A 24460-nucleotide genomic window follows, 5' to 3' on the forward strand; every position below is an offset into this window, starting at 1 on the left:
TTTTCTTCATTCCCCTTGCCAGGGAATTTTCCTGGCTTCTTACTTTCCTGTCTCACTATGGTATCGGTGGCACTTGATGTTACACAAATTGCATTCACCTGAGTGTCCTGCCTTGCTTGCTTTCCTCCGTAAAGGAAGGTCACGTGACTTACAAGCTATTGCTGCAGTGGTACAAGGACACGGATTACCTGGCCAGAGAGACTACCGCATTTTTGTTTTGATAAGAAGAGGGTAGGTCTGCCGGTCTCCTAAGCGTAACACTCAATGCACTGCATTTCTCCTTCTCTTCGATGTTATTCACAGGAGGGACGAGCACAGGCGGCACTAGTTGTGAGTGGAATGTGGCAGTGCCTCCAGGAGCTGGGGTCTGATGGCAGCAGGCCACAGGAGGTCTCCCTGAAATTGAGATGATTTTAGAACACTTGCATCTCATTCTGGAAGTGTTTATTACACATCTGCCCACGGGTTAGATGTGCAGACTCTGGGGCTGCCTGCATCTTTCACCTGTGAGCTTGCATGACCTTGAGTAGGCTACTTAACTTCTCCGTGCATCAGTTTATTTGTCAAATGACCTTCCTCATTAGTTCAACAGCATTTCAGTTCCTTTCCTTGGGTTGTCTAGGCATACAGTCATTTCAGCAAATAATAATTTGGCATCGTCCCTATCAATGCTTACACATATTATCCCTGTAATGGCACATGACAGGAACGAAGGTCCACTTGAAGGTAACTGGAGTGATGGGGCCAAACAGCTGTGGGAAAGCTCGACTCAAACACAGAGAGGCTGAAGGCTGAGTGAACTGAACAGCTGTTATTGCCACGTGTCCAGGTGCTATGCAGACCTGGACTAGGAATGGCTGAGAAAGACAAGTCAATCACTACAGTTCATGATGTGGATTAACCACCAAATGATAACTAAGGTTTCAAAACTGAACCATAGTTGTCTGATGGTGATGAGAGTAACGGCACAGAATTAACAGGAAACACAAAACACACAACTGGGCAGTGGGGGTCTGGACTAAACTCCTGACCGGACATGGGTTAGACATCTTGAGTGTCAAACATCCAGCCAGTGGTTTGGGCTACTTGAGGTGGGCCTGGCATGCTCTTTGGTAGAGGATGCTGTTTAAAAGCCTTAACATTTTTTTAAGAGGCTTGAGAATATTCTAGAAAGTGGTGCCAGAGTGCCTGGTGTAATAAAATATAAATACGTTCCATACTTTATTTATAAAACCTTACAGGGGAAGATTCTGTGCACATCCCAGGTTCTTCTCTCATTCACCATGTGCTAGCTTCTTCAGACTGCTCCGACCCTCAGAAACAAGCAGCTACCCCCCACCTCAGTGCCATCAGGCTTGCTGCTTCCTTGGGACAGTCTGGTGGCACCCCACCTCTGCACGGCTGTGGCATCATCTGAGGCTAAAGTGGATATACAACCCTCATAATAAAACTGGAGAGTTCTATCATCCTCAATCAGTCCCGGTGGAGCCCACTTATTAGTTGGATTCTGGTGTCCAGAGTTGGATAAAATAAGGGAAAACCAGCACTCTTAAAAATCGCTAATTCAATCTGGCCCTCAGGGTTGAAAAACAGAGCCAACATTTAAAATTTAATGTCAAATGAAAACTCGGGACTCTTAGCTTTGTAGAAAATGTCAGTGGCTCCTGTAATGAAAAGTCCTTTGGCAGCGGTTAGGGACACGGGGCCAGAGGACCAGCGGGCTCCCCGGGCCTGCTTCCCTCAACTCCAGAGTCCGGCAAACAGTGCTTCAGCTCCGCGCTGCCTGTGAATCCCCTGGGCATTCTGTTAAAAACACAGGTTCACAGCAACTCGGAGTGTGGGCTGAAACTCTGCACTCACCAAAACTTCTCAGGTGGTGCAAATGCTTCTTTCTGGTCCTCCACCCAGGCTTTGAATGGTAAGGCTATGAAGGAACACCACAGATAAAAACGAAAATAAAAAGCAAACATCTTTATTTAATAATCTCTGATATTTAAAATACAACTTATGGAACATCCACACCAACAGTAGAATCTTCAGTGTCCAACAGTGCTTTGGGAGCCCAGCTCCCCGCGGGGCCAGACAGGGAGGCCTGCGCGCAGCAGCCACACAGGGACGCAGAGAGAGAGGGCCGCCGCGGGAGGGCTGCAGAACCGAGTCCTGAGCAAACAGCACTGTCACAGTGCGCTTGGGTCACGGCCAAAAGACAATGCTTTTTGTGTCGGGTGTTTTCTGAACTTGAATTTCAAATAGTGTATTTATACAGAAGAGTAATTTCTAAAGTTATTCCTAGTAACCCACAGTTGTAGAAAACAGATACTAAGCACATTCAAATGCACGTTTTCCTCTCCAGAGGCATGGATACACAGACCAGACTGAGCTGTCAGAGGGAGAGGGACTGGGGGGTCGGAGGGAAGAAGGTGGAAGGACTAAGCGGAAAGACACAAAACACAGAAACGTACATGACACGCAGACACAGACGCCAGGGCAGTGTCAGCCAGAGGGGCAGGGGGAGCGTTCAGTGGAGGCGGGCCACGGCCGGGCGGAACGGGGACGGGAAAGAGCCTGCCTGGGGTGACAGGCACACAACGCAGTGTGCAGCTGACGTTTCTCTGGGTTGTGAACTTGAAACCTGCATGGTTTTGTGAACCAAGGTCACCCCAGTAAATTCAATAAAAAAAAAAACAACCACCCTGGAAACATTCACCTTTGAACCACGCAAGAAACAACTGACGTGCTTCCTCAACAGATCAGGAATTTCCAAGCATATTTCACTATTGCTCCCTGCTCCTTTCTATGGTCCATAGTCCTAAAATATTGATACATTATTAATTTAGCATGCCAATTGCTGGACATTTAAACATGTTACTAGCATTCTTAAAATTCTGGATCATTTTGGGGAAAAATTAAAACAGTAAAGGTTTTATTCAAATTTTTTTTAAAATCAAAATTCAAGCATTAACCAACCATGTCAACCTTCTCATTCATGAAAGCAGAATGGAACAAAAATATTTTTATGTATAAGACTTTAAAAAAAATACACAAGCCAGTTCACTTCTTTAGCAAAAGACGCTGACTGTAAAGGGGCCAGGAGCAGAGGAAAGCTGTTATGTGAACACACGAAAGCTCGTTCACACCACTGAGACGGTCAGTTGGCCCGATCTGGTTTTCCTCGGTCAGGACCCCACACACAGTCCTCCGCGCTCCTTAGGGCCCACACGTAATCACTCACTTGGAAAGCCTCGAACGGCCTCTCGAACGTCAGCTCGGGTTTTCAACAGGAAGTCATCAGTGTTGATCACTACTGGTCTTAAGGATTTAAAACATTAAGTTTTCCAACTGAAGACGTTTAAGTGACTGTATTTTGCTTATGCACTGAACCAATTCTTTTTTGAGTCTGCACAGGTTCGATGGGCCAGTCTGAAGACATTCAGTGAATCTTGGCACTAGCACGACACCGTCTAGGCGTGCAGACGTGAGCTGTGTCACTGACTTGACTGAACTTGATGTTCAATGAAGCGATGTAGACTAGTGGTAGTTTCGCCTAGGACGACTCTCAACTAGTTTTGAGCTTATTTCTTCATTAGCTTTGGCATGAAGGGAGTCTTATATAGGAAAAATCAAGTTTTAAGGGGAAAAAAAGCACCTCCTTAAATATTCTGTGAATTGTAAATTATTTGGCCAAGATCTTAGAGTTAAAATCGAGTTTACCTACAGCAACCGTTTCAAACAATGTACAATACAGAAGTGTTTATAATTACTGTAAAAATGTATATTGATGGTTTTAGATCAGAAGTTAACTATTCTGAGTTTTTAAAACATAAAAAAACTACTTATTAAATCTATGACATCTCAAAATATGAAAGTGGCACTTCTAAAGCTTGTTTACACTTTACTTGTAACACCAGCACTGCCACTGCGTGTATGTTATCCAGGTAATACAAACTATACATTAGAAAATGATACTAAGAGTTTAAATGTTAAACAGTAAGGTGTTCCCAATTAGCAAAACAGAATGGAAATCTCAATATAAAGTTGTCAGCAGGACAGTTAATTGTCAATTTCATTGCTCTGGACTTTCTGGCAGGTGGCTTATTGTCAATAGCAGTTCCTGATGTGTGACCCATAGCTCTGGGTGACTTTTAAATTTTCTGATATTGTGGTTATGAGCACTGGCATCTTTTCATATTGGCCAATCAATGGTGTTTCATGTTCAATTAAATTTAAGCCAATCTAAACAAGACGGCAGTTTACAAGTGATTCTGTAACTGTCTGCCAAATGTAACAATGTCACACAAACGAAATAAACACATTCAAAAATGTATCCAGTGTATGCTCAGCTTTGCTTTTAAAAAATCCTTAACAAAGGAAGGCCAACATACCACATTTCCTTAAAGGCTTTAACAAGGGTATGTAATATAAGAACTTTATAAACTCTAAAGTTAAAACGTATACCTATTTGTTTTCTCTTTTTTATATTAGATAGTTCATCAGTTAAAGTGTATGAAAAGTTCTATGTAACTTTCCAGTAGGAAAAGGTAAGGCCAAATACATATTTCTGTTCGTTTATCTTGAGAGTAATATAAAACTCTTACGTCCCTTGCCGTTCTAAATTCTTGTGATTCTTCCGAAACATTTTCAATTGTCAAAAGAAAACTAGATTTTAAAGTAAAACTGTCTAATTTTATGGAAGGAAAACTTCAGGAAATTTCATTTGGCACAAAATAATGACTAAAAAAGTCTTGTCTCTTTCCAAGAAAGAGCTGTATCAAAATCATAAACAAAAGGCATTTTCTCATCTTTTTGCTTAGCAATGAATCCTAATCAAAAAAACTTCCCTGATAAAACGTGTGCTGCCACACACCATACCTTAATTTTCTAAGTCGCTGGCTGAAATTACTTCTTAGATCTTAGCTTATGAATAATTCAGCATCCAAAAGGGTTTCAAATGGGAATGGAGAATGAGGGATGCAAAGCAGATGACAGAATCTAAAATGCCCATTTCAGAAAGACATGGTTCCTTTTCCCCTAAATCACACCATTGCAAGATACTCTGTGCATCCTAATTAAAGACTGTTTATCAAAACTAAAGACTTTCTTATTTACAGACCCATTCAGTACTGTGTGACTTCTAGCATTCTTAAGCTATTTTAAACATGATGCAAGTGTTAAGTCACAGTATAAATTTAAACATGTTTTTGTTAGTAACTTCTCGTCATGTTCCAGATCATCACCTCTGGCAAGCTATTCCCAGAGGCAGGCATCTACACGCCGGGACCCAGCTGTAAACGGAACGGAGAGCTCCGGTCACACCAGAGAAAATAAAACGAATCTGCACCTAAACCTGAAGGCCGGCCGAGTTTTGTCTCTCATACATTCACGGTGGGTCTCACTCGTCTGACAACAGGAGGAGGCTCACTCGCACACTGTGCTTCTGTCTTTCTCAGCTGGCAAAGAGGAAAGGAGACAGTGCTGAACAGAGGGCTCTGACAAAGCTGCGAAGCTCTGACAAAACTGAGAAGACACTCACAGAGCATCTGGGAAACGGCGGGCTCACGCTTTTTAAAAATGCTCCTTTATTCTTAATTACGTGTGCAGAGCTGATTTCAGAGTTTAGGAATGCACCAGAATCACGGAATAATGAACCCACCTCGGAGGCCTTCACAAGCACAACCTTAAGAAAGGGAACCACCTTTTTGAAAAGTTGTGGGAAAGTGAGAGAAACCAGGCAGCAGGTAAACTGTGACCAGATACACGATGGGAGGAGACAACACCCAAGTGCACACACAGGGGGGAGGGAGGACGCTCTTCCTTCCGGAACCACTACTCTCACCGGCACAGCGGACAGCCCCTGTCCGGGAAGGCTACCTGCCCAGTAAGTGAGACATGAAGCAAGTGTCAGGTGATGGAGCTAAGCCGAATTACCTGCGCAGAAGGAGGAACAGAAAACAAGATGCATGGAAAACGTTCTGTGGCAAGAACTTGTTAGTTGGTCTGCAAAAAGATGCAAGAAAAATGCCCTAATTTTCAACATGTTAGATATTGCACGCTCAAAAACAAAAAAGGAACATTTAAAAAAAAACTATTTTCAATTTCTTTAATTGCTGAATGCCTCTTTGGCTAGTATTTGAAGGATCATTATTTAGTCCTTTCACGGACACGTTTTTTCCGCTCTCTCATCTTTTTCTTTGCAAACCACCTACAAGTCTTGTGTCCCCTGGTGGACACTGTCCTCTCTGACACATGATCAAGATGGGCCCCATGCTGGAAATCACACAGGATAATGCTGGGAAGTACGAATGTTTTAGAGATTTGTAGAAGTTATTTTTTTTCTTCTGTTACGAAATTATTTCTAACAGTTTCTAAAGACATGGTCACGGCCGCCTGGAGCATGTCTTCTTCACTCATCGCATCACCTGCTGGGAAAGAAAATACACACATTTCTTAGACGTTTCTGGAAAATTATCACTTATCAAAAGATAAACTCTTTGAAAACCTATTTCTGTCTGACTAGTTTCCTGTTCCGATTTTTAAAAATTTACATCCAGTAAAATTCACTCTTTCACAGTTTGGTAACTTTGGACGAAAGCATACAGTTGAACCACATCACCACCCAGATACCAAACTGTTACACTGCCCCCCGACACCCCACTCAAATTCCCTCGTGCTGCCCCTCTGCGGCCAACCCCGCCCCTAATCCCAGGCAACCACAGACACATTTTCTGCCCTACAGTCTGCCTTCTGCCGCCTGTCAACATGAACGGCTGATACGGTACGCATGGAGCCTTCTGGGTAAGACTTCCTTCCCTTAGCACAGTGCAGCTAAGCTACGGGAAAGAAGATTTACCTTTGTTGTGCAACAATTCATTACTTAAAAAAAGTTCTGAAACATTTATTCACAGAAGTAGCAAAGCTAGTTCAGACAGAACCGTGGTACATTTCAGCCCAGTCTCACGGGATCTCACAGAAGTACAGCTCACCCCAAAACCTGGCTGCTGACGCTGGGACAATGTCGCGTGTAGTTCTGTGGTGTCTGATCTCAGGTGCAGACTGTGTGACCACCGGCACCGAGTCAGGGAACTGTGACCGCACCATGAAAACCGGCCCTGCTATCCCTTTATGTTCACACCGCTTCTCTCCCCGCCACCTTCCCCGAACGCAGGCGACCACTCAGCTGTTCTCCACTCCACCAATCCGTCACTGTCAGACTGCCCCACACACAGAACACGCAGTGCCAGGCCTTTGGAGGCTGGCTTTGGTTTGCACTCAGCAGAATGCCCTTGAGAGTCACCCGACTTGGTGCGTGTATTCACGGTTGGTTCCTCTCTTTTTAAAAAATTATCTTTTATTTTTATTTTTATTTTGAGAGTATCTTTTATTAAAGCTGGGGCTGGTGAGCCCTGACTGGTGTGGCTCTTTTGATTGGGCATCGCCCAGCAAACTGAGAGGTTGCGGTTTGATTCCCAGTCAAGGCACATGCCTGGGCTGCAGGCCAGGTCCCTGGTGGGGGGCGTCCGAGGAGCAACAAATGGATGTTTCTCTTCCTCTTTTTCCCTCCCTTACCCCTCTCTGGAAATAAATAAATAAAATCTTATAAAATAAAAGCTGGGGACGGTAAAACAAAAGAAGGGCTTAGGATAGACTCCACAGGACCAAGCCTAGGCGGGCTGCTTCGGCTCACTGAGAAGTCAGCGAAAGGGGGGCCTTGGAGACAGGGTCAGGGGTCAGCCTGGGACGCGCTGCTCCCCTGCAGCGAGCCTTGTAGGGATGTCCAGTGTTTCTTAAAAACTATGTGCTCGAGAGAAGAACACAGCCGTGCTCCAAGGAGGGTGCCAACAGCTGGTTTCTTTTTAATCCTGAGGAGCAGTCCGTAGTGTGGAGGTACCAGTTCATGTAACCACTCACCCCTATAGGAGGTTATGATGAACTAGTTCATTTAACATTCACCCCTGGAAAACATTATGTACCAGTTCATGTAACCACTCACCCGTACAGGATGTTATGAACCAGTTCATTCAACATTCACCCCTACAGGATGTTATGATGAACCAGTTCATTCAACCATTCACCCCCTTATAGGACGTTTTGCTTGTTTCTGGTTTTTGTTATGACAAATAAAGCCACCATGAATGTTCATGGACAGGTTTTTGCACGGACAAGTTTTCTTTTCTCTGGGATAAACGCCCGGGAGTGTAACTGCCGGGTTGTGCGATCAGTGTGTGTTGAATTTGTGAAGAAGCTTGCCAAATTGCTTTCCGGAGTGGCTGCGCCAGTTCAAATGAAATGGAGAAACCTGACCTCCCTCTGTATTCATTTACTCTCCTCCGTTTACAATGGCCTTAAATATTTCCTCTACATACACCACAAACCAAACAAATGTTATGATGCTTGCTTTAATCATCACACATAATTTAGAAAACTCAAAAGCAAAGTCTATTGTGTTTATCCATATTTTTATTTCCTATTGTTTTTTTTTTCCTTCCTGAAGTTCCAAGATTACTTTGTTAATCATTTCTGTTTAGAGAGCTTCCTTTAGCCATTATTTTAGGACAGGTCTGCTGTGACAAATTTTCTGATTTCCCTTTCCTTCCTAAAGGAAACTGTCCCCAGACACAGAAATCTGGATTGAGAGTTCTTTTCTTTCAGCACTTGAAAAATGTGCCATTTCCTCTGACCTCTAAGATTTCAGATGAGAAATCTGCTGTCATGTAAACTGCTGTACATTAAGGTATTTCCAGCTGGTTTTAAGATTTTCCTTTTTTTTGGGGGGGGGTCTCGTTTTCAGATATCATCTGTGTCTCGGTGTGGATTTCTCTAGGTTTTGCCTGTTTGAGGTCCACTAATCTTGAATCTGTATGTTTCTATCTGCTCCCAAATTTAGAGAATTTTCAGTCATTATTTCTTCAAATACTTTTTTACCCCACCCCCTTTTTCGGCTCCTTCCTGCATGGCACAAATAATTTGATCTCTCACTACAGTCCCACAAGTCTCTAACAACTGTTAATTATTTCTCCAGTATAATCACTCAGAATGGGTGATTTCTACTGTTCCGTTTCCAGGTCCACTGATTCTTTCCTGCCCTTCCATTTGCATGCTGGGTCCATCCACTGACTTTAAAATTTCAGTTAGTCATTTTTCAGTTCTAAAAGTTCCATTTGGTTCTTCTTTACAGCTTCTATTTCTTCCCTAAGGCTTTGTATTTTTTCATTTGATTCAAGCATGCTTGTAATTGCTCACGGTAGCATTTGCATGATGGCTGCCTTAAAAATCCAAGTCAGAAAATTCTAACATCAGGGTCACCTTGGTGATGGGGTCTATTAACTGTCTTTGTTCTTCAGGTCGAAGTTTTCCTGGCTCTTGGAAGGACATATGATTTTTGATGGAATCCGGGACATCTGGGTATTATAAGACTGTGGATCTTACCCGAACCTTCGCTTTTAGCTGGCGTCCTCTGACACAGCGCTAGTGGAGGAGGAGTGCCCCCTTGCCGCTGCCAGATGCGGGGGGGGGGGGGGGGGGGGGGGGGACACACACACACGCATGTGTGGTCGTAACTGCTGAGCACAGGTGGAGGCGCTGGCTTCCCGCTGCCCTCCGCTGGCACCTGCCTGACCGGGAGGCAGGAACGCCTTGTTACTGGTCCCCACCAACGCTGTGGGGGCGGCCTCGTTCCTGCCGCACATCAGTGACAGTCCCGAATCTCCACTAACTCGCCCCTGATACCGCCCCGGCGAGAAGGCGGAGGGATGCCTCTTTATTGCAGGTTCAAGTCCAGGCTCCCTGTGACCACTGACAGCAGGCAAAGGGGCCTGCTGTCTCCTGGAGGAAACAACGCCGCTCCCCACTTGGCCTCCTCTGATGCCACCTTGGCTAGGGCGTGGGGGCCAGGGGAGGGCCTCCTGACGGCCACGCAGGGGTACAAGCCGAGGCTCCCACTTGTCAGGTGAGGTGGCAGTGGAGTCAGTTTGTAAATACCTAGCCCAGTGTGGCTGGACTAGTGTTTGTCATCTGAAAGTTTCCGTCTTGCTAGGTGGTCCCTTTGGCTACACAGAGCAGGCTTTCCGTGGGGCATTCTTCTTGGTCTGCACCTGGGGCTCCTCCAGCACAAAGTCCGTGACAGACGGACAGACGAGGCCAAAAGAAAACCCAGGCCACTCACCGCTGCGTCAGCCTCTGGGCCGAGCTTCCTAGCCTGCCTGTCTTCTCTCTGCCTTTCAGAGTCTCCTGTTTGCTTAATACAGATGCCTGGGGTTAGCAGAAGTAGCACCATTCCATTCCTTCTTACTGCTAATGCAGCCCACTGTGTGAAGTACCACCACGAGCTGTGCAGCCGTTGCCCAGCTGAAGGACCACACTTGGGCAGGCCCCAGTTGGAGGCGATTATGAATGAAGCTGCTGTAAGCATGCACACGCAAGACTTCTGTGAGCCTGTTTTCTCTTCTTGAGTGCACACACCCAGGCGTGGGACTAGTGGATCACCCGGTTTAGTGGAACTTTATCAGCACTAAACTGTGTTCCGAAGGGGCTGTGCCATTTCACTCCAACAACGTGTGAGAGCCCAGCTGCTGTGACCCTTGCCAGCCCCCGGTATTGTCAGCTTTATCTTATTAAACCGTGCTCACAGGTGTGCAATGGTATTTCACTGTAGTTTTAATCTGCATTTCCCTAATGATGAGTGATGCTGAGTGTATTCTCACGTGCTTAAGTGTCACCTATATATTTTATTTGGGGAAGTGTCTGTTTAAATCCTTTGCCCGTTTTTGTGTTTTCTCACCTCAGTGTTGAGAGTTCTTTATAAATTCTGCTTGGAAGTCCTTTGTCATAAATGGTTTTCCACTCAACTTCTAATACAAATAACTGCCGAAAGTTTAACACTTGTTAGGTAAGGCCCATGATGGTATTATTACTAAGGCCCAATATGTAACTCTAGACTTCCTGTTCTTATTTAGACTACACTCAGGTGGTTTTCATTTTCCAGGGGGTAAAATGCATTTATTTTCTACCTGGTAATATCCACCATCTCTTGTTGGGAACTGCCCTGCCTGGTATCAGAAGCTGTAACCCCCGCCAAGGCTAAGGCTGAGGGAATGACCTTGAACCATAAGCCAGCAAGGAGACAAAAGCTTATCTCCCTGGCAGAAACACCGCTTCTGCTCCTTTTACTTCACCCTGCCTGGCCCCCAATGCTTGGTCGGTTAGCCAATGATGGGTAAGATTCTCCAAGGGGGGAACGACCTAAGACAGGCACAATCACGTGGGAGGCCCCCAAGGAAGGACTTTGGGGGCTATAGCAAAAGGGGGTGATGGACCCCCGCCCCTTGGCTTTTACATAACCTTAGTCCTCTTTGTCTATGAGAAAATCTCCTAATCTCTTGGTTGCCTTACTTCCCTTGCTCCACCTAAGCCTGAAACAATGACAGAGGGTGGTACAGCACCCCCTCCCCGACCCCCACCGTGCTGGAAAGGGCAGGTTCCGCGGCAATCAGGCCTAAGAAAGAATATGTAAAATCCTGTGAAACCTGCTTTGTTTAGAATGCTCTCAGTTGAATGATAAGGGTCCAAGCAAGAAGTAAGTTTGTTCCTCAAAGTTTTACAGCTCTTTAGCTACCTGACCCTGACTCAAAATAGGCCCTCAGAGTTCTTTGTTATCTATTGTTTGATCCTAACTTCCTGGCAATGTTTAATGAGCTTTACCTGAATTCCTGTGTAAACGAACCCAATAAAAGCCTGCTCTCCCCTAGGGGGGTGGCTGAGGTGCTCTCCATTAGAGGGAGTGGCCATTCCGTCCCTATTTCCCCACAGGACCTGGTTGTCTCTGTGTATGTTTTTCTCATGTTTCGACAAGCCATCCGCAGTGTTCCTCGGTCACTGCAGGCCAGTGGTCGTGTCGATCTCTGAGAAACTTTCACAGAATGCACCGATTACTTGAGAAGTTGCAGGTATCATTTGTAACTTTAAAGCAAAACATTTCTGGGGTGCTCTAGTCTGTCGGCTCCTTAATCCAGGGAAATTGAGAAAACAAATTCATGCAAAGTTTCAATACAGTGAAAGGAGAAGAAAACAGCCTGCAAAGCCACAATCACACAGAGCCTGTGTGTCCAAGAGTGTGCGCGGTAGGTAACAACCGTGACGCGTGGTCAGGGGTGTACCTGGATCACCGCCCAGTGCTCCGGAACTCGTGGTCGGCGTTTCAGCTGGGTGCGAAAGCTGTCCCGGCGGCCCCTGCTGCTGCTGCTGCTGCTGCCGCTGCTGCCTGAAACATGCAGAAGAGAGTGCACATTAAAAAACAAATAGATAAAAACACACCATAGAAACACTATTCATGGGAAAAGAAATGGTTCCACAGCCCCCGGCATGACCACCACCAAAGAATGCAAGAGCTGTGAGTCTGATATATACACAAGTTGGAAGCATCATTGTGCAATCCTAGGAAACCTAGGCATAAAATTGGAATTTGTTCAGAGAAATTAATAGGTAGGTGTTTTTACCACAAAATAACACACTGTACAAAAGGATTCACTGGTAGCTACTTTTATGCAAGCGTGTTGGTTTACAGATCCTTAATATTGTGGAAGGTCACTGAAAAGAAACACGTTTAAGGAGAAACCAAGCACCCCAAATCACTGTGCGCGTGAACACTATCCTCCCATGGCTGGCTCCTCCCTGTGTTTGGATCCGAGTTCCAGTATCTCCTCACAGATGCCTTTCCTGCCCACCCTCCTCAAGCAGCCTCCGGGCATTCTTACTGTCTCATCGTTTCGTTTTATTTTCAGCATAAACCTACCAGCACCTGGTACCTCCCGTCTGTCTCCTCCTTCAGAGAGTAAGCTAACAAGGGTGCACCCTTATCTCGTTGGTTGCCCAGTGCATAAACTGTTCCAGTCACATGGTAGGCTTTCGCCAAATACTTGATGAATGAAAGAAATGAAAACTACTTAACAGACATAATCAAGGTTCTGTAATGGCTATTTGCATTAAAATAAGTTCTCCCTGTACATTTTTAAGCAGGAAAAACAATGTCGTAGAACATTTAAACACGATGGTTATGATGTAACACGTAGGTCCTTGTACTCAGAAAATAAACCCTGAGATGTAATAAGAAATCATGTCTGCACGTTATTCTCAAATGTTCGGAAACGTCAGCAACTGGAGACTCTGAGCGAAGGGTACAGGAGCTGTGTGAACTAGCTCTGGTTTTATGTACATTTAAAATGACTTCATATGCACATACATGGGCTAAAACGCAAAGAACTTAAAAACAGCTGACAATCTGAGAATCCATAGATTTCAAAACATGCATGAGAATCTTTAAAGGAACCAGAATTTTTAAAGTACCAGTAACACTATTAATAGAAGAGCACATTTTTTTCCCCAGGGTCCCCCTTAATCTTGTGTTTCAGATAGGAGCAACCAAGAAAATTCAGCCAGGGAGGAGTCGCCCTTTCCCCTGCTGGCCTTTGGGCCAGCACTTGGACTCTGGTGCACACAGCTGGAGATGCATGCGTGGGCAGGTGGCATGCTCCCACCGGCACTGCCCGACTCCCAGACATGGCGCAAGAGAGTCCGTGAGTCGGGCGGATTTCCTGGCGCATCAGATCTCTCTCCGGACCGCTCCCTCCTTCACTCAGGAAGACATGCCAGCATGCAAGGTGGCAGCGATTTTAGAGGGGCATCTTTCATTCTACTTTACACTCATGAAAAGTGAGAAGTAAAGGAATTGCCAGCCTGGAAACAACTCTGACACGTGATGACACATGAGACGGAAGGTGTTTGGAGAGCCCTTGGCAGCCCCTCCCACGGTGCCGTCTAACACGCCTAGAGAATCTCAGAGTCCAGAGAGCTGAGAACACTGTACACCTAGAACACTGGACACCTGGGGTTCTGGAAACCGACGGGGCGCTCACACGGGCTTTTAAAGGGCAGAAAAGAGAAGTGAGGCGTGGCCACTTTCCTGCTGCTTTGGCTGCTCTGTTAGCAAGTGGCGTCACGAAGAAGCCAGTCCCAGAATTCGGCTTCGTGGCAGCTGCTTGGGGGCCAGACTCCTCCTGCTCCCACGTCGTCACGTCTAGGCGACTGCGGTGGCAGTGTCTTCATCCCGGCATCACAGCTCTGGCAGTGCGTTCTTAGACTCGGTCTCCTGACTCACCATCACCCCGACTTGGGCAGCGGTCACCACTCTTCAAATACAGTGGAATTCCGGAGGCCTGGACCACCGCCGGCATTCCAGCTCTTCCTAAGGGTGTGTAAGGCCTTAATTTCTGTATGAAATACTCCTGTGTTTCAAACACCTCTAGTAGGTTGTGTTTCTTAAACTGAACCCTGACGATGCCACGCCGCTGACGTGGTGGCTCAGGTATTAGGCAACCAAAAAAATCACGGTGACTGACAACCATGAACAGGGTGCCTGTTCCCTCCTTGTTGGGAAACACTTTCCCAGCAATAGAAAGAAGGGCTCTTTCCACCCTTCTTCATTCCCGAGTTACACCTATGACAAGACGTGAATGATGCTAACGCATGCCCGTGGAACGTGTTCCAGTTTGCAGAACAGTCTGACACGCCTCGCCTAATTTATATCCTCACAGCGTGTGAGTTGGGGCAGGTTTTGCAATGACAAAGCTGACATAATAGTTCTGCTTGGAGTTTCATGGTAGGTAACATGGAATTAGAGATTGTTACTGAAAAAAATGGCTATGAAAATATTTAACAACTCTTACTTGGAATGTGTGAGTTTATACAGGTAGATTTTTAACAGTTTTTTTATGCTTCTTGCACGAGTACTGTGGTTACCTCATTAAGTGTGAACCTTCAAGTACTGTACAAAAAAACCCACAAACCTACACATTTGAATGAATAACAAGTGAGCACCAGGGGCGGTCTGGAGACAGTCAGAAGAAAGTGAGCCAATAGCCTTACAGCTACGCTCCCGAAGATGGAAGAAGCTATGGAGAGAGAGACCCGCCTAGGCTTAGTGATCAGAAGTGCTTAGTGGGGAAAGGCCAACACAGTGGAACCTCAGTTCTCGATCATGATTCATTCCGGGAGGCCGTTCCAGAAAGAATTTCCTCAAAAACCGAATCGCGCTCATCTCGCTCATTCTCTCCTTTGTTTGTTGCCCGGGAGACGAGTGACTGGTCACACAGGTGTCAGCATGAAAGGAATGCCGGGTGGGGAACCAGAGTGTTGCCTGACAACGAAGACAATTTTTCTGGGAACTTGGTCAGGAACTGAACTGTTTGAGATGGCAGATGTTCGAGAACTGAGGTCTGACTGTGTGTTGGTTTCTCCGCTCCTTTACTAACGAGCCCTACGAGATGCTGAATGAATGTGAGCCAATGCTAACAAGACACGCCAGGAAGTTAGCTCGCAAGTCTGCTCACAACATGCGACTCTGAACAGCCTGTAGTCCTCCTTAAGTTCCCACCGGCACTTCTAAGGTCAACCCGGAGGATAAAAAGCTGCAGCTGGAAACCATCACCGCACACGTCCCTCCCCAACCACATACCCTCCAGCTCAAAGGAGCCACACCGACGCCCAATCGTTCCGAAAGGGCACCACGTTGGCTAAAGCATCTGCATCATCACTAGCACTGTGCTTGTTGTAATTTACTTAACCATTAAGGACTGTTAATGCATGATGCTTTCTACTCTACAAAGTTTAATGTACTGGAAGCTCCACATTTGTAATCCAAAACATCTAAAAAACAACTTAAATAGAGGGATTTGTTTCTATACTTTGAAGATGTTTTCCTTTTCTTAGATGTATTTGTGAATTTTATAGATTCTCTATAAAGTATGTCTGCTTGGACAATTTTATTCTGGCAAAACACAGAGTCTGAAAAAACATGGTAGAAGTTATCGCTTGGAAGTTGTTCTGACAAGCAGTTAGAAATCTGTACCACGGCCTTGAAAATGTCCATGTACTTGAACCCCAAAATCTGACATCCTCAAATTATTAGAAGAAATGATGTGAGATTTAAGGCATAGAGTTAGTACAAGGATAATTTGTTGCACTATGAACTACAATAGCAAAAATAAAATGTTCATATGTAAATTATGACATATACATTCATGTTATAAAATATCACATATCCTATTTATGAATACAAAGAATACTTACCATGGGAAAGTTACTACCATGGGAAAACGGGTATAACTAATATATACGTGTCTGTGTAACTAGAAGATGATGTGCCAAAATACTAACATCAGTTATTAAAGGACAGTAAGATTAACCCTGGCTCATGTGGCTCAGTGCACTGAGTACCCTCCTGTGAACCGAAAGGCAGTTGGTTCTACTGCAGTCAGGGCATGTGCCTGGGCTGCAGGCTAGGTCCCCAGTTGGGGGCATGCGAGATGCAACTAAGTGATGTATCTCTCACACATCAATGTTTCTCTCTTTCTCTCTTCTTTCCCCTCTCTCTAAAAATAAATAAAATGTTTGAAAAAAGGATAAGATTATATTTTAAGTTTGATATGTCTTAAAAGAAGTTTTCTAGGATTTTTTTTTAAATTTACCATTTAACCACTTTTTTTCAAAGATTTTATTTATTTATTTTTAGAGAAAGGGGAAGGGAAGGAGAGGGGAAGAGAAACATCAATGTGTGGATGCCTCTCACATTCCCCCTACCTACTGGGGACCTGGCCTGCAACCCAGGCATGTGCCCTGACTGGGAATCAAACCAGTGACCCTTTGCTTTGTAGGCCCATGCTCAATCCACTGAGCTACACCAGCCAGACTAGGCTATTAATTTTTATCTAAGTTATGTTTAACACTAACTAGATATTTGATGATATTACAGAATTACCATTAATAAGTATCACTTGATAATTACTAGCATTATTGTATGACAACAGCATTTGGGTTTGTTTAAAAAAATAGTCCATCTATTTTAGAGACATGTGCTGAAATAAATACAGATAAAATGACATGATGATTTAGATCTGTTACAAAATAACCCCAGCATGGGGGTGGAAGAGTGAAGGGCACAGGAGAACGGGGCATAAAACCAGGACCGCTCACATGCTGACGTTTGTTAAATCTGAGCTCCTTAGGCTGGTTTCTCTACTTTTATACAGGCTCTAAGTTTATCGTATTTAAAAAATAAAAATTAATTTTAAAATTTAAAAGGCAGTAAAAAGCACCAGTAAGCACTATTTTGAAATTTTACATAATTAAATCCATTCACCTATCACTGAATAAAGACTGGAAATATCTCACATTAAGAGGTTGTCAGTTGATCAGAATTTCCTTCATATACTTCTGAGCTGTGACTTAAAAAAGAAACAAAACAGAAAACAAGGTAAACATTATCTTCATTTCACCATCAAGTGTAAAATGCTTCAATATCTTAAACACCACTAACTACTGCCAATTACGACCGTAAGACGCTGCTCAGGTGCCCAGACATTGAAATGTGAGAAGAGGTGCATCTCAGAACTGATGAAACTCGGTACATTACCAGGCCAGGTTCAGCCACTGGCCTTCTGGCTTCCGATCTGGGATTGGAGGATCTGAGTATCTATTCTAGATCTTGTAATCTCTAAGATGAATTTTTATCATCCAGAAAAGAAAAAGGGAAGAAGACCTGTGAATGACAGTTCCTAGAAGCAAAGGTATTTTTATGGTGAAATTTCTATTTTAAGAGTACTTTTCACAACGCTGGGTACCCAGCCGGGTTTTTGGAGCTGCCGATTCGGACTGATGGTCTACCCTCACGGCCCTGATGCCCACAGCCCTGGAACCCCGCTGCTCGGGGGCAGGGGGCAGAGCTCGCCGCCGGCACCTCTGCCTGGGTGGGAGGAGGACTCGGCAGGAGTAGGCACCCAAGAAGCACATTCAGAGGATCGTTAGGTGCTGTGCTTGCTGGGACACAATTCCATTTTCCTTCTGACGACTGAACTTTTGCAGGGCCTCCTTGCCTCTAGTTCATGTAAATTTAATTAGTATTGGGGTGAAGTTTTCCCCTAAAACTACATTTCATTTCAGTTTATTTGTTGTGCATTTTTCAAAAAATACATTCCAATGCTCACAGGGGCAGGCAGGAACCAGTCTTTTTTTTAAAAAAAAAGAGAATCTTAAATAAAAGAAACAGTTTAAGCCAAAGCTGTAAGTTCACAACAAAGAGAACAGCCAAAGTAAATGCCGAAGATGCAATTTTAATACTGTACAAACTACTTTACTTTTCAAAGTAGGCTTCTCTTCTCTTCCGTAGCTCTTCTGAAGTAAGATGTGTACCTGATGTCTGTGGGATATCTTGGGATATATTTCTGGAACTACCTGGAAACAAAACAGAACAGAAAAACAATCATTTTATCTACCAGATCAAGTAACAATATGTTTCTATTTATGTGAACAGGTTTTTAACAAGTTTTCTTCTTGCCCTGGCCAGGTACCTCCGTTGGTTAGAGTGTTGTCTCCACACGCCAAGGTTGCCGGTTCGATCCCCAGTCAGGGCACATACATGAGTCAACTAATGAACGCATAAATAAGTGGAACTACAAATCAGATGTTTCCCTCTTTCCCTCTAAAAATCAACAAATACAAATTTAAAAAATAAGTTTACTTAAAAATATTCTGCTAGCATTCTGCAAAACTAAGGAAGGCTCTGAAAGCCTCAGGGAAAACCTGAATGAGGCAGTTCAACTCTGACTTGTGTCCACTACGACCACAGCTGCTGCCCGGACGCAGCAGCACACGCGAGGGCCGAAGCCCAACCCCCCCGCGTGGCGGGAAGAGCCACGGACAGCACTCCAGTGAGCTCTCCAGGACTTATCGGACACAAAACTCCCCTTTCAATGGCACAGGAGTCCTCAGAAGCAACTGGAAGCAGATGCCCACAAGACAAACCCACTCTCCACGGCCCTTCACCCTCAGAAGTTGGGGCCATTTACTGCGCCAACCAGAGACCTCACACAGATTGTGGAACGAAGTGGTAAGAAGAGTGAATTACCCCCAAATATCTAAAATTATAGAAGCTGATGTCTGCCATTACTTCAATTCTTAGATATTTAAGAAATTCAATGAATAATTTCATTAGAAAACAGGAAGGCACAACCACGTTAATTAGATAAAACCAAAGCCACCCCAAGAAGCCCCTCGCCCTCACGAAGCCACCCTGTGCCGCCCCCAGACCTTGTCCAGGCCTGGCTGCCCTGGGGCTCCGCCCACACGCCCCTCTGCCTACGGCCGTCACCGCGGTGACACAGGCCCACCGGGGGGGGCTCGCGCTGTGAAGGGCACAGGCGCCGATGTTAGCTCTCTGTAAAGTCGGTTCACGTTCTTGTCCGGGCCCCCTTGTGTCCCACCAGAACAGCTGACTGGACACAGCAATTGCACTGCTTCTTCAGTGACTGCCAGGCTGTCCAGCAACACCCCACAGTTCACCCCAGAAACCCAGAACTTTCTGAATCGATTCTTCAACAAGGGAAGAAGCCACGCCAGAATGCCTATACCTTGCATACTGAGCTGAATAGCCCTGCGGAGATCTGCCTCTTCATCTTCCATGTCAATCTGCTGGCGACTCAGTGCCAGGGCCCGCCGCAAGTCCTCCTCATCCTCGTCTAACACCCCTGACCCGTCGTTTCCGTCTAAGACTTGTTCCAGGTCGGCTTTCTGCACTCTGAAGAATGAAAGCACCGATAATGACTGCAGGCCGGTCTTGCGGACATTTACAAACCGAGTATTTTGTGTAAGTCAAAACTCACACATTTAGCCCTGGCTGGTGTTGCTCAGTGGATTGAGTGCGGGCTGTAAACCAAAGTGTCGCAGGTTCGATTCCCAGTCAGGGTACATGCCTGGGTTGCAGGCCACGGCCTCCAGCAACCGCACATTCATGTTTCTCTCTTTCTTTCTCCCTCCCTTCCCTCTCTAAAAATAAATAAATAAAACCTTAAAAAAAAAAAAAACCTCACACATTTTCTTGCAGATTAGGTCCAATATAAAGATTGTGTTGTGATGTGACTCTAAGTTAATATATTTAAGTAATTCGAAGAGTTCGTTCAAATTTGCACCAATAAACTTGACTAAAATATATGGGTCTAAAAAAAATCACCAATCATAAAACCACCACCCACTCCATGCTGGCACGAACATTTAATTCGTGTCATGAAATGCCGTCACGTACTCCACAGTGCGAGCTCCCTTTGTTACCTCTGCTCTCTCAGCTGTGCTAGCTCCTCTCCGATCAGTTTTGGTCGGTGCATCTGCTGGACCCTGATCATCTGCAGGAGCTGGTCGGCCTCACAATCTGGCAGATCACCCTTAACAACAAATATAGAATAACCTAAAAAAAAGGCAAAAATAAACTAAAACAGCTAGTTAGAGATTCAAAACCAATTAAAAATGACTGTAGCTACAGAGGCAGCATGCTATACAATTGTGGAAAGAATATAAATTGAGGCCCTGGCTGATGTGGCTTAGTGGATGGAGTGCTGGCCTGTGAAACAAAGGGTGGCCGGTTCGATTCCCAATCAGGGCTCATGCCTGGGTTGAGGGCTAGGTCCCCAGTGGAGGGCGCATGAGAAGCAACCACACACTGATGTTTCTCTCCCTCCCTTCCCCATCCCTAAAAATAAATAAATAAAATCTTTTAAAAAGTGGCACTCTTACACTCACATCTAATGAGTCAGTTTTATTCAGCCACCTTGAAAGATAACATTATAAAATTTTCCATTTTAACTTACCTTCCTGTTGTAATTGAGCCAAGAAAAGTGCAAGGTATGTGTCGGATATTAATTCTGGACCCGTCAAGAGAGAATTCAAGTTGAACCACTGGAAAAAAAATCGCCAATGTTTCAGTTAGTGTACATTATAATGAATAAGGATGTTTCGCACGTTAAGAATAAATATACACCATCTAAACTTAGTAAGGCTGTCTGAACAGTGAAAACACATCAAACTGAAACTTTAAAGAGTAAATAAATATGTTATAAAGCCTGAAATAGAATGATTTATCACTATTAAATTTTTTAAAAATAAGTTTGTTTTAAGCCATAAACTTTAAATCGCCCCAAAAGAAAAGAAACTGATAGTACTTTAAATTGTCTTTATTAATAGCTGTAAACCTTTTTTCAAAGCATGCCTAGGAAAACCCTAATATAATCACACTATATTGATGTGGAAGAAAAACGACAACTACACCAAGTTTTCCTACTACCGATCATTTTGGTCAAAGATTTCACTGTGAGAGAGCCAGTCTATGCCGGGAGAAATTTAAATCACAACTCATTTTGAAAAGACTGCGAAAGCCACCGCTGCGTGTAACTAACATCATCTAGTCACTGCTTCGTAGGAGCCGGAACTCAACCTACAAGGGACCTCAGACAAAAGAGTCAACAGGGAAAAAATACAATTTTAAACAAAAATATAAATTACAGCTAAAGATTAGCCAATGTTGGACATTTCTTGTCTTTGTCAAAGACAGAGTAATTTAAAATGTGAAACTACAATTTTGAAGAACTAAAATCTTAAAAACCTCTCAAAACAATGATATAAATCTACATGCAAATCAATATAAAATAACTTCTGGAATCCAAGCTGTCAGATCTTAAAAAAAAAAAAAATACATGGACTACTATAGACACAAAATGTGAAGAACCTGTGATCACACTCTTCAAAGACATCATGAAACCAGAGGCACAGACCCCCAGTGTCCTGCCCTCGCTCTGCCCTGGAGTCGATTCCCGTCTGGGCCGCCCTCTGCTCCGCCACACTTCCTGCGCCTTGCTTACTTAGCTCCAAGTTCCTCAGGAGGGGACCTGAAGACATTTAAGCTCTGGCTGGTGTGGCTCAGTGGACTGAGGGCTGACCTGTGAACCAAATGGTCAGTGGTCCGATTTCCATTCAGGACAGATGCCTGGGCTCTGGGCTTGGTTCCCAGTTGGGGGGTGGTGTGAGAGGCAATGAATCGATGTGTCTGTCACACACTGATGTCTCTCCCTCCCCCTCTCCCTCCCTTCCACCCTCTCCCCAAAATAAATAAAATCTTTAAAAATAGACATAACCATGTAAGATGAAGCTGCATTTAGGCAGCTGAGTAAAAAGATAATAGCAATATTTTTTTTGTTCTTGAATTATCTTGTATTGCATTAATTCAATGTACTTTCTTGACTTCATTTTTTTGTATTATTTTTAAAAACAGCTTTATTGAGGAATAACAGGCGTGCAATAATCTGTACATATTTGAAGTGCACAATCTGAAAAGCTCTAACATGCGCATACACCCATGAAACCATCACCACAAGCAGAAGAGTGAACGCCCTCACCACTGCTGCGTCCCTGTGCCCTGGAACCTGCTCGCCCTTCCCTGCCCTCCTCATCCCCGGCAACCACTGCTTGATCTGCTTTCTACCAACACAGGTCAGCCTGCATTTTCTACACTTTTACATAATGGAACCATATAGTAGGTAGTTTGGTATCTACCTTTCACTGAGCATAATTATTTGGAGATCACCCATGTTGATGCATGTATCAATAGTTAATTCCTTCTGCACTGGCTGGTGCGGCTCAGTAGACTGAGTGCCAGCCTGTGACCCAAGAGATCACTGGTTCTATTCCCAGTCAGGCACATGCCTGGGTTGTGGGCCAGGTCCCCAGCAGGGGGCACTCGAGAGGCAACCACAGGTTGATGTTTCTTTCCCTCACTCCCTCCTTTCCCCTCTCTAAAAATAAAAATAAATAAAATCCTTTTAAAACATAATTAATTCCTTATTATATCAGTCCACTTTCATTAACACTCATTCAAAGATTCAAAATTCTAAAGACAGACTTCAAATAACTGTTTCAAAAATAGAACTGTGTATACAAAGAGCACTGGTAATTATTTTAAAAAATAACATTTTAGGTACATTCCTCGATCTTAAAAAAAGGCTTGCTCAAGACACAGCTCATGTTCTTTTTCTTTTTAAGAGAAGTGATTTTACGGGGATGTATGTATTATGTGGCAGTTTGGAATGTGAAGAATTTGTTATGCTAAAGCAAACATGGCTGAAAACTTTACTCCCTCTGGACACTTTCAGGCTTTGTAACACTACTACGCTAAATACAAATCTATTAATGGAATAGTTAACCAACAAAACATTTATCACATAAAACCCACTTAAAAGTAACCACGTTTGCCGTTGTCTTAAATAAAGAATTTTTCTTATGATACAGCAATGGTTGTCACAAATAAATCTATAAAGCAAACTGATATTATCTTTTAAAATAGGAAATTTCTAACTATGCCACCTACACATGACTGATAAATTTCTTCATCTGATCCTTTACATTTAAGCTACAAATGAAGTGTGGAATGAGAAAAGTAACAAGGAAGGAGGAGAAACATTACCTGTTTTCCTAATTTTCTAACTGTAAACCAGTGTTCTTTATAATTGCATATAAATGATCTTTCATTTCTAGAAAAGGAAAAAAAACAGAGACCCATTATTAAGTTTGTCTACTGGCAAGGGTTATAGGGTTATAATAAACTTGTAATTTCAGACCATGTTCACAGCTAAGTGTCACGGATGTTTACGAAGCACACCAGAGCGCATCTGTGCGCAGGTGTGTGACGCGGTGCGAACGGTGGCGTCACACGACCCCCGAGGAGCAGCCCGGTGCCCGGACACTGTGCTGCCAGGACGGCTGGGGGCACACGGACGCCCCAAAAGGCGAAAAGGGAGTGACACGGGGCACATCAAGATGAACGCACTGAACATATATTTTTCTCCTTTAAGAAATGATAACTTTCAAAATCAAAATTAGGGGAAGAAATGTAGGAAAAGCAAAATAAAACCTTACATGGGGTCAATCCCAAGCCTCTGATACTCTGGACTGTTGAACAGGATTAGTTCTAAGCCCCAAACTTTCAAGGCATTGCTTATAACCTGTTAAAAAAAAAAACAAACAGCAATTTCTCATGAGCTGCACTGTTCAATTTCAGATTTAAGCAGGGAAACCCATGTTAGCTGTGCAAACAATCGTACTTCATACACCAATTTCTCCAGAAGGCTGTGATTTTTAAAAAGTGTGTGTAAGATATACCACTACATCTATAAATAACATACAAGCATAGCATTTAAAATGCTACGGGACTTACGGTCAAAGGGCGGCGCAGGTAAACACGGCTTGCCTTCCTCAAACCACCACACGAAAATCACAACTAAAATATGGAACAACCATCACTCAGAACTGCCAGAAGTCGAGCTGAATGCAAGTCCAACAACCAGGGAATTAAAGAAGCCACACCCACCCAGACCGGTAGGAGGGACGCACACGCAGAGCAGGCTGGGCCCACACCCACGTGTGGTGGGAAAAATCTGGGAGAGATATCCCAGAAGTGAGGTCTCCCAGCACCACACGGGCCCCCCAGCCCAGGGCTCCAGAGCCAGAAAGATAAATTCCTATAACTTCTGGCTGCAAAAACCGGCAGGGATAGAGTCAGTGGAAGAAACTTCTGGAGTCCCAAGCAGTTTCCCTAAAG

The 24460-nt window shown here is 44.3% G+C and overlaps 1 protein-coding gene across 6 annotated transcripts in view; it reads right to left on the reverse strand.

Annotated features, from left to right (window-relative positions):
• Window positions 1-1957: 1957 nt before the first annotated feature.
• The window catches only part of ATXN3 (ataxin 3), a 33725-nt gene continuing 11222 nt past the window's right edge, over window positions 1958-24460 (reverse strand). For 2 of the 6 annotated variants that reach the window (XM_036013312.1, XM_036013328.1), the window contains exons 4-11: window positions 23779-23864; window positions 23327-23393; window positions 20682-20769; window positions 20149-20281; window positions 19452-19618; window positions 18180-18276; window positions 12150-12253; window positions 1958-6419 (exon numbers count right to left, since the gene is read on the reverse strand). In XM_036013312.1, coding sequence (XP_035869205.1) covers window positions 6322-6419; window positions 12150-12253; window positions 18180-18276; window positions 19452-19618; window positions 20149-20281; window positions 20682-20769; window positions 23327-23393; window positions 23779-23864 — 840 coding nt within the window. In that variant the 3' untranslated portion in view covers window positions 1958-6321. Of the gene's footprint in view, window positions 6420-12149; window positions 12254-16941; window positions 17271-18179; window positions 18277-19451; window positions 19619-20148; window positions 20282-20681; window positions 20770-23326; window positions 23394-23778; window positions 23865-24460 lie in introns of those variants that run through there. The other 4 variants (XM_028506462.2, XM_036013316.1, XM_028506461.2 and 1 more) reach the window with 3 other exon arrangements.

The sequence above is a fragment of the Phyllostomus discolor genome, chromosome 1, assembly GCF_004126475.2.
Source record: "Phyllostomus discolor isolate MPI-MPIP mPhyDis1 chromosome 1, mPhyDis1.pri.v3, whole genome shotgun sequence".
NCBI classification, from domain to species: Eukaryota; Metazoa; Chordata; class Mammalia; order Chiroptera; family Phyllostomidae; genus Phyllostomus; species Phyllostomus discolor.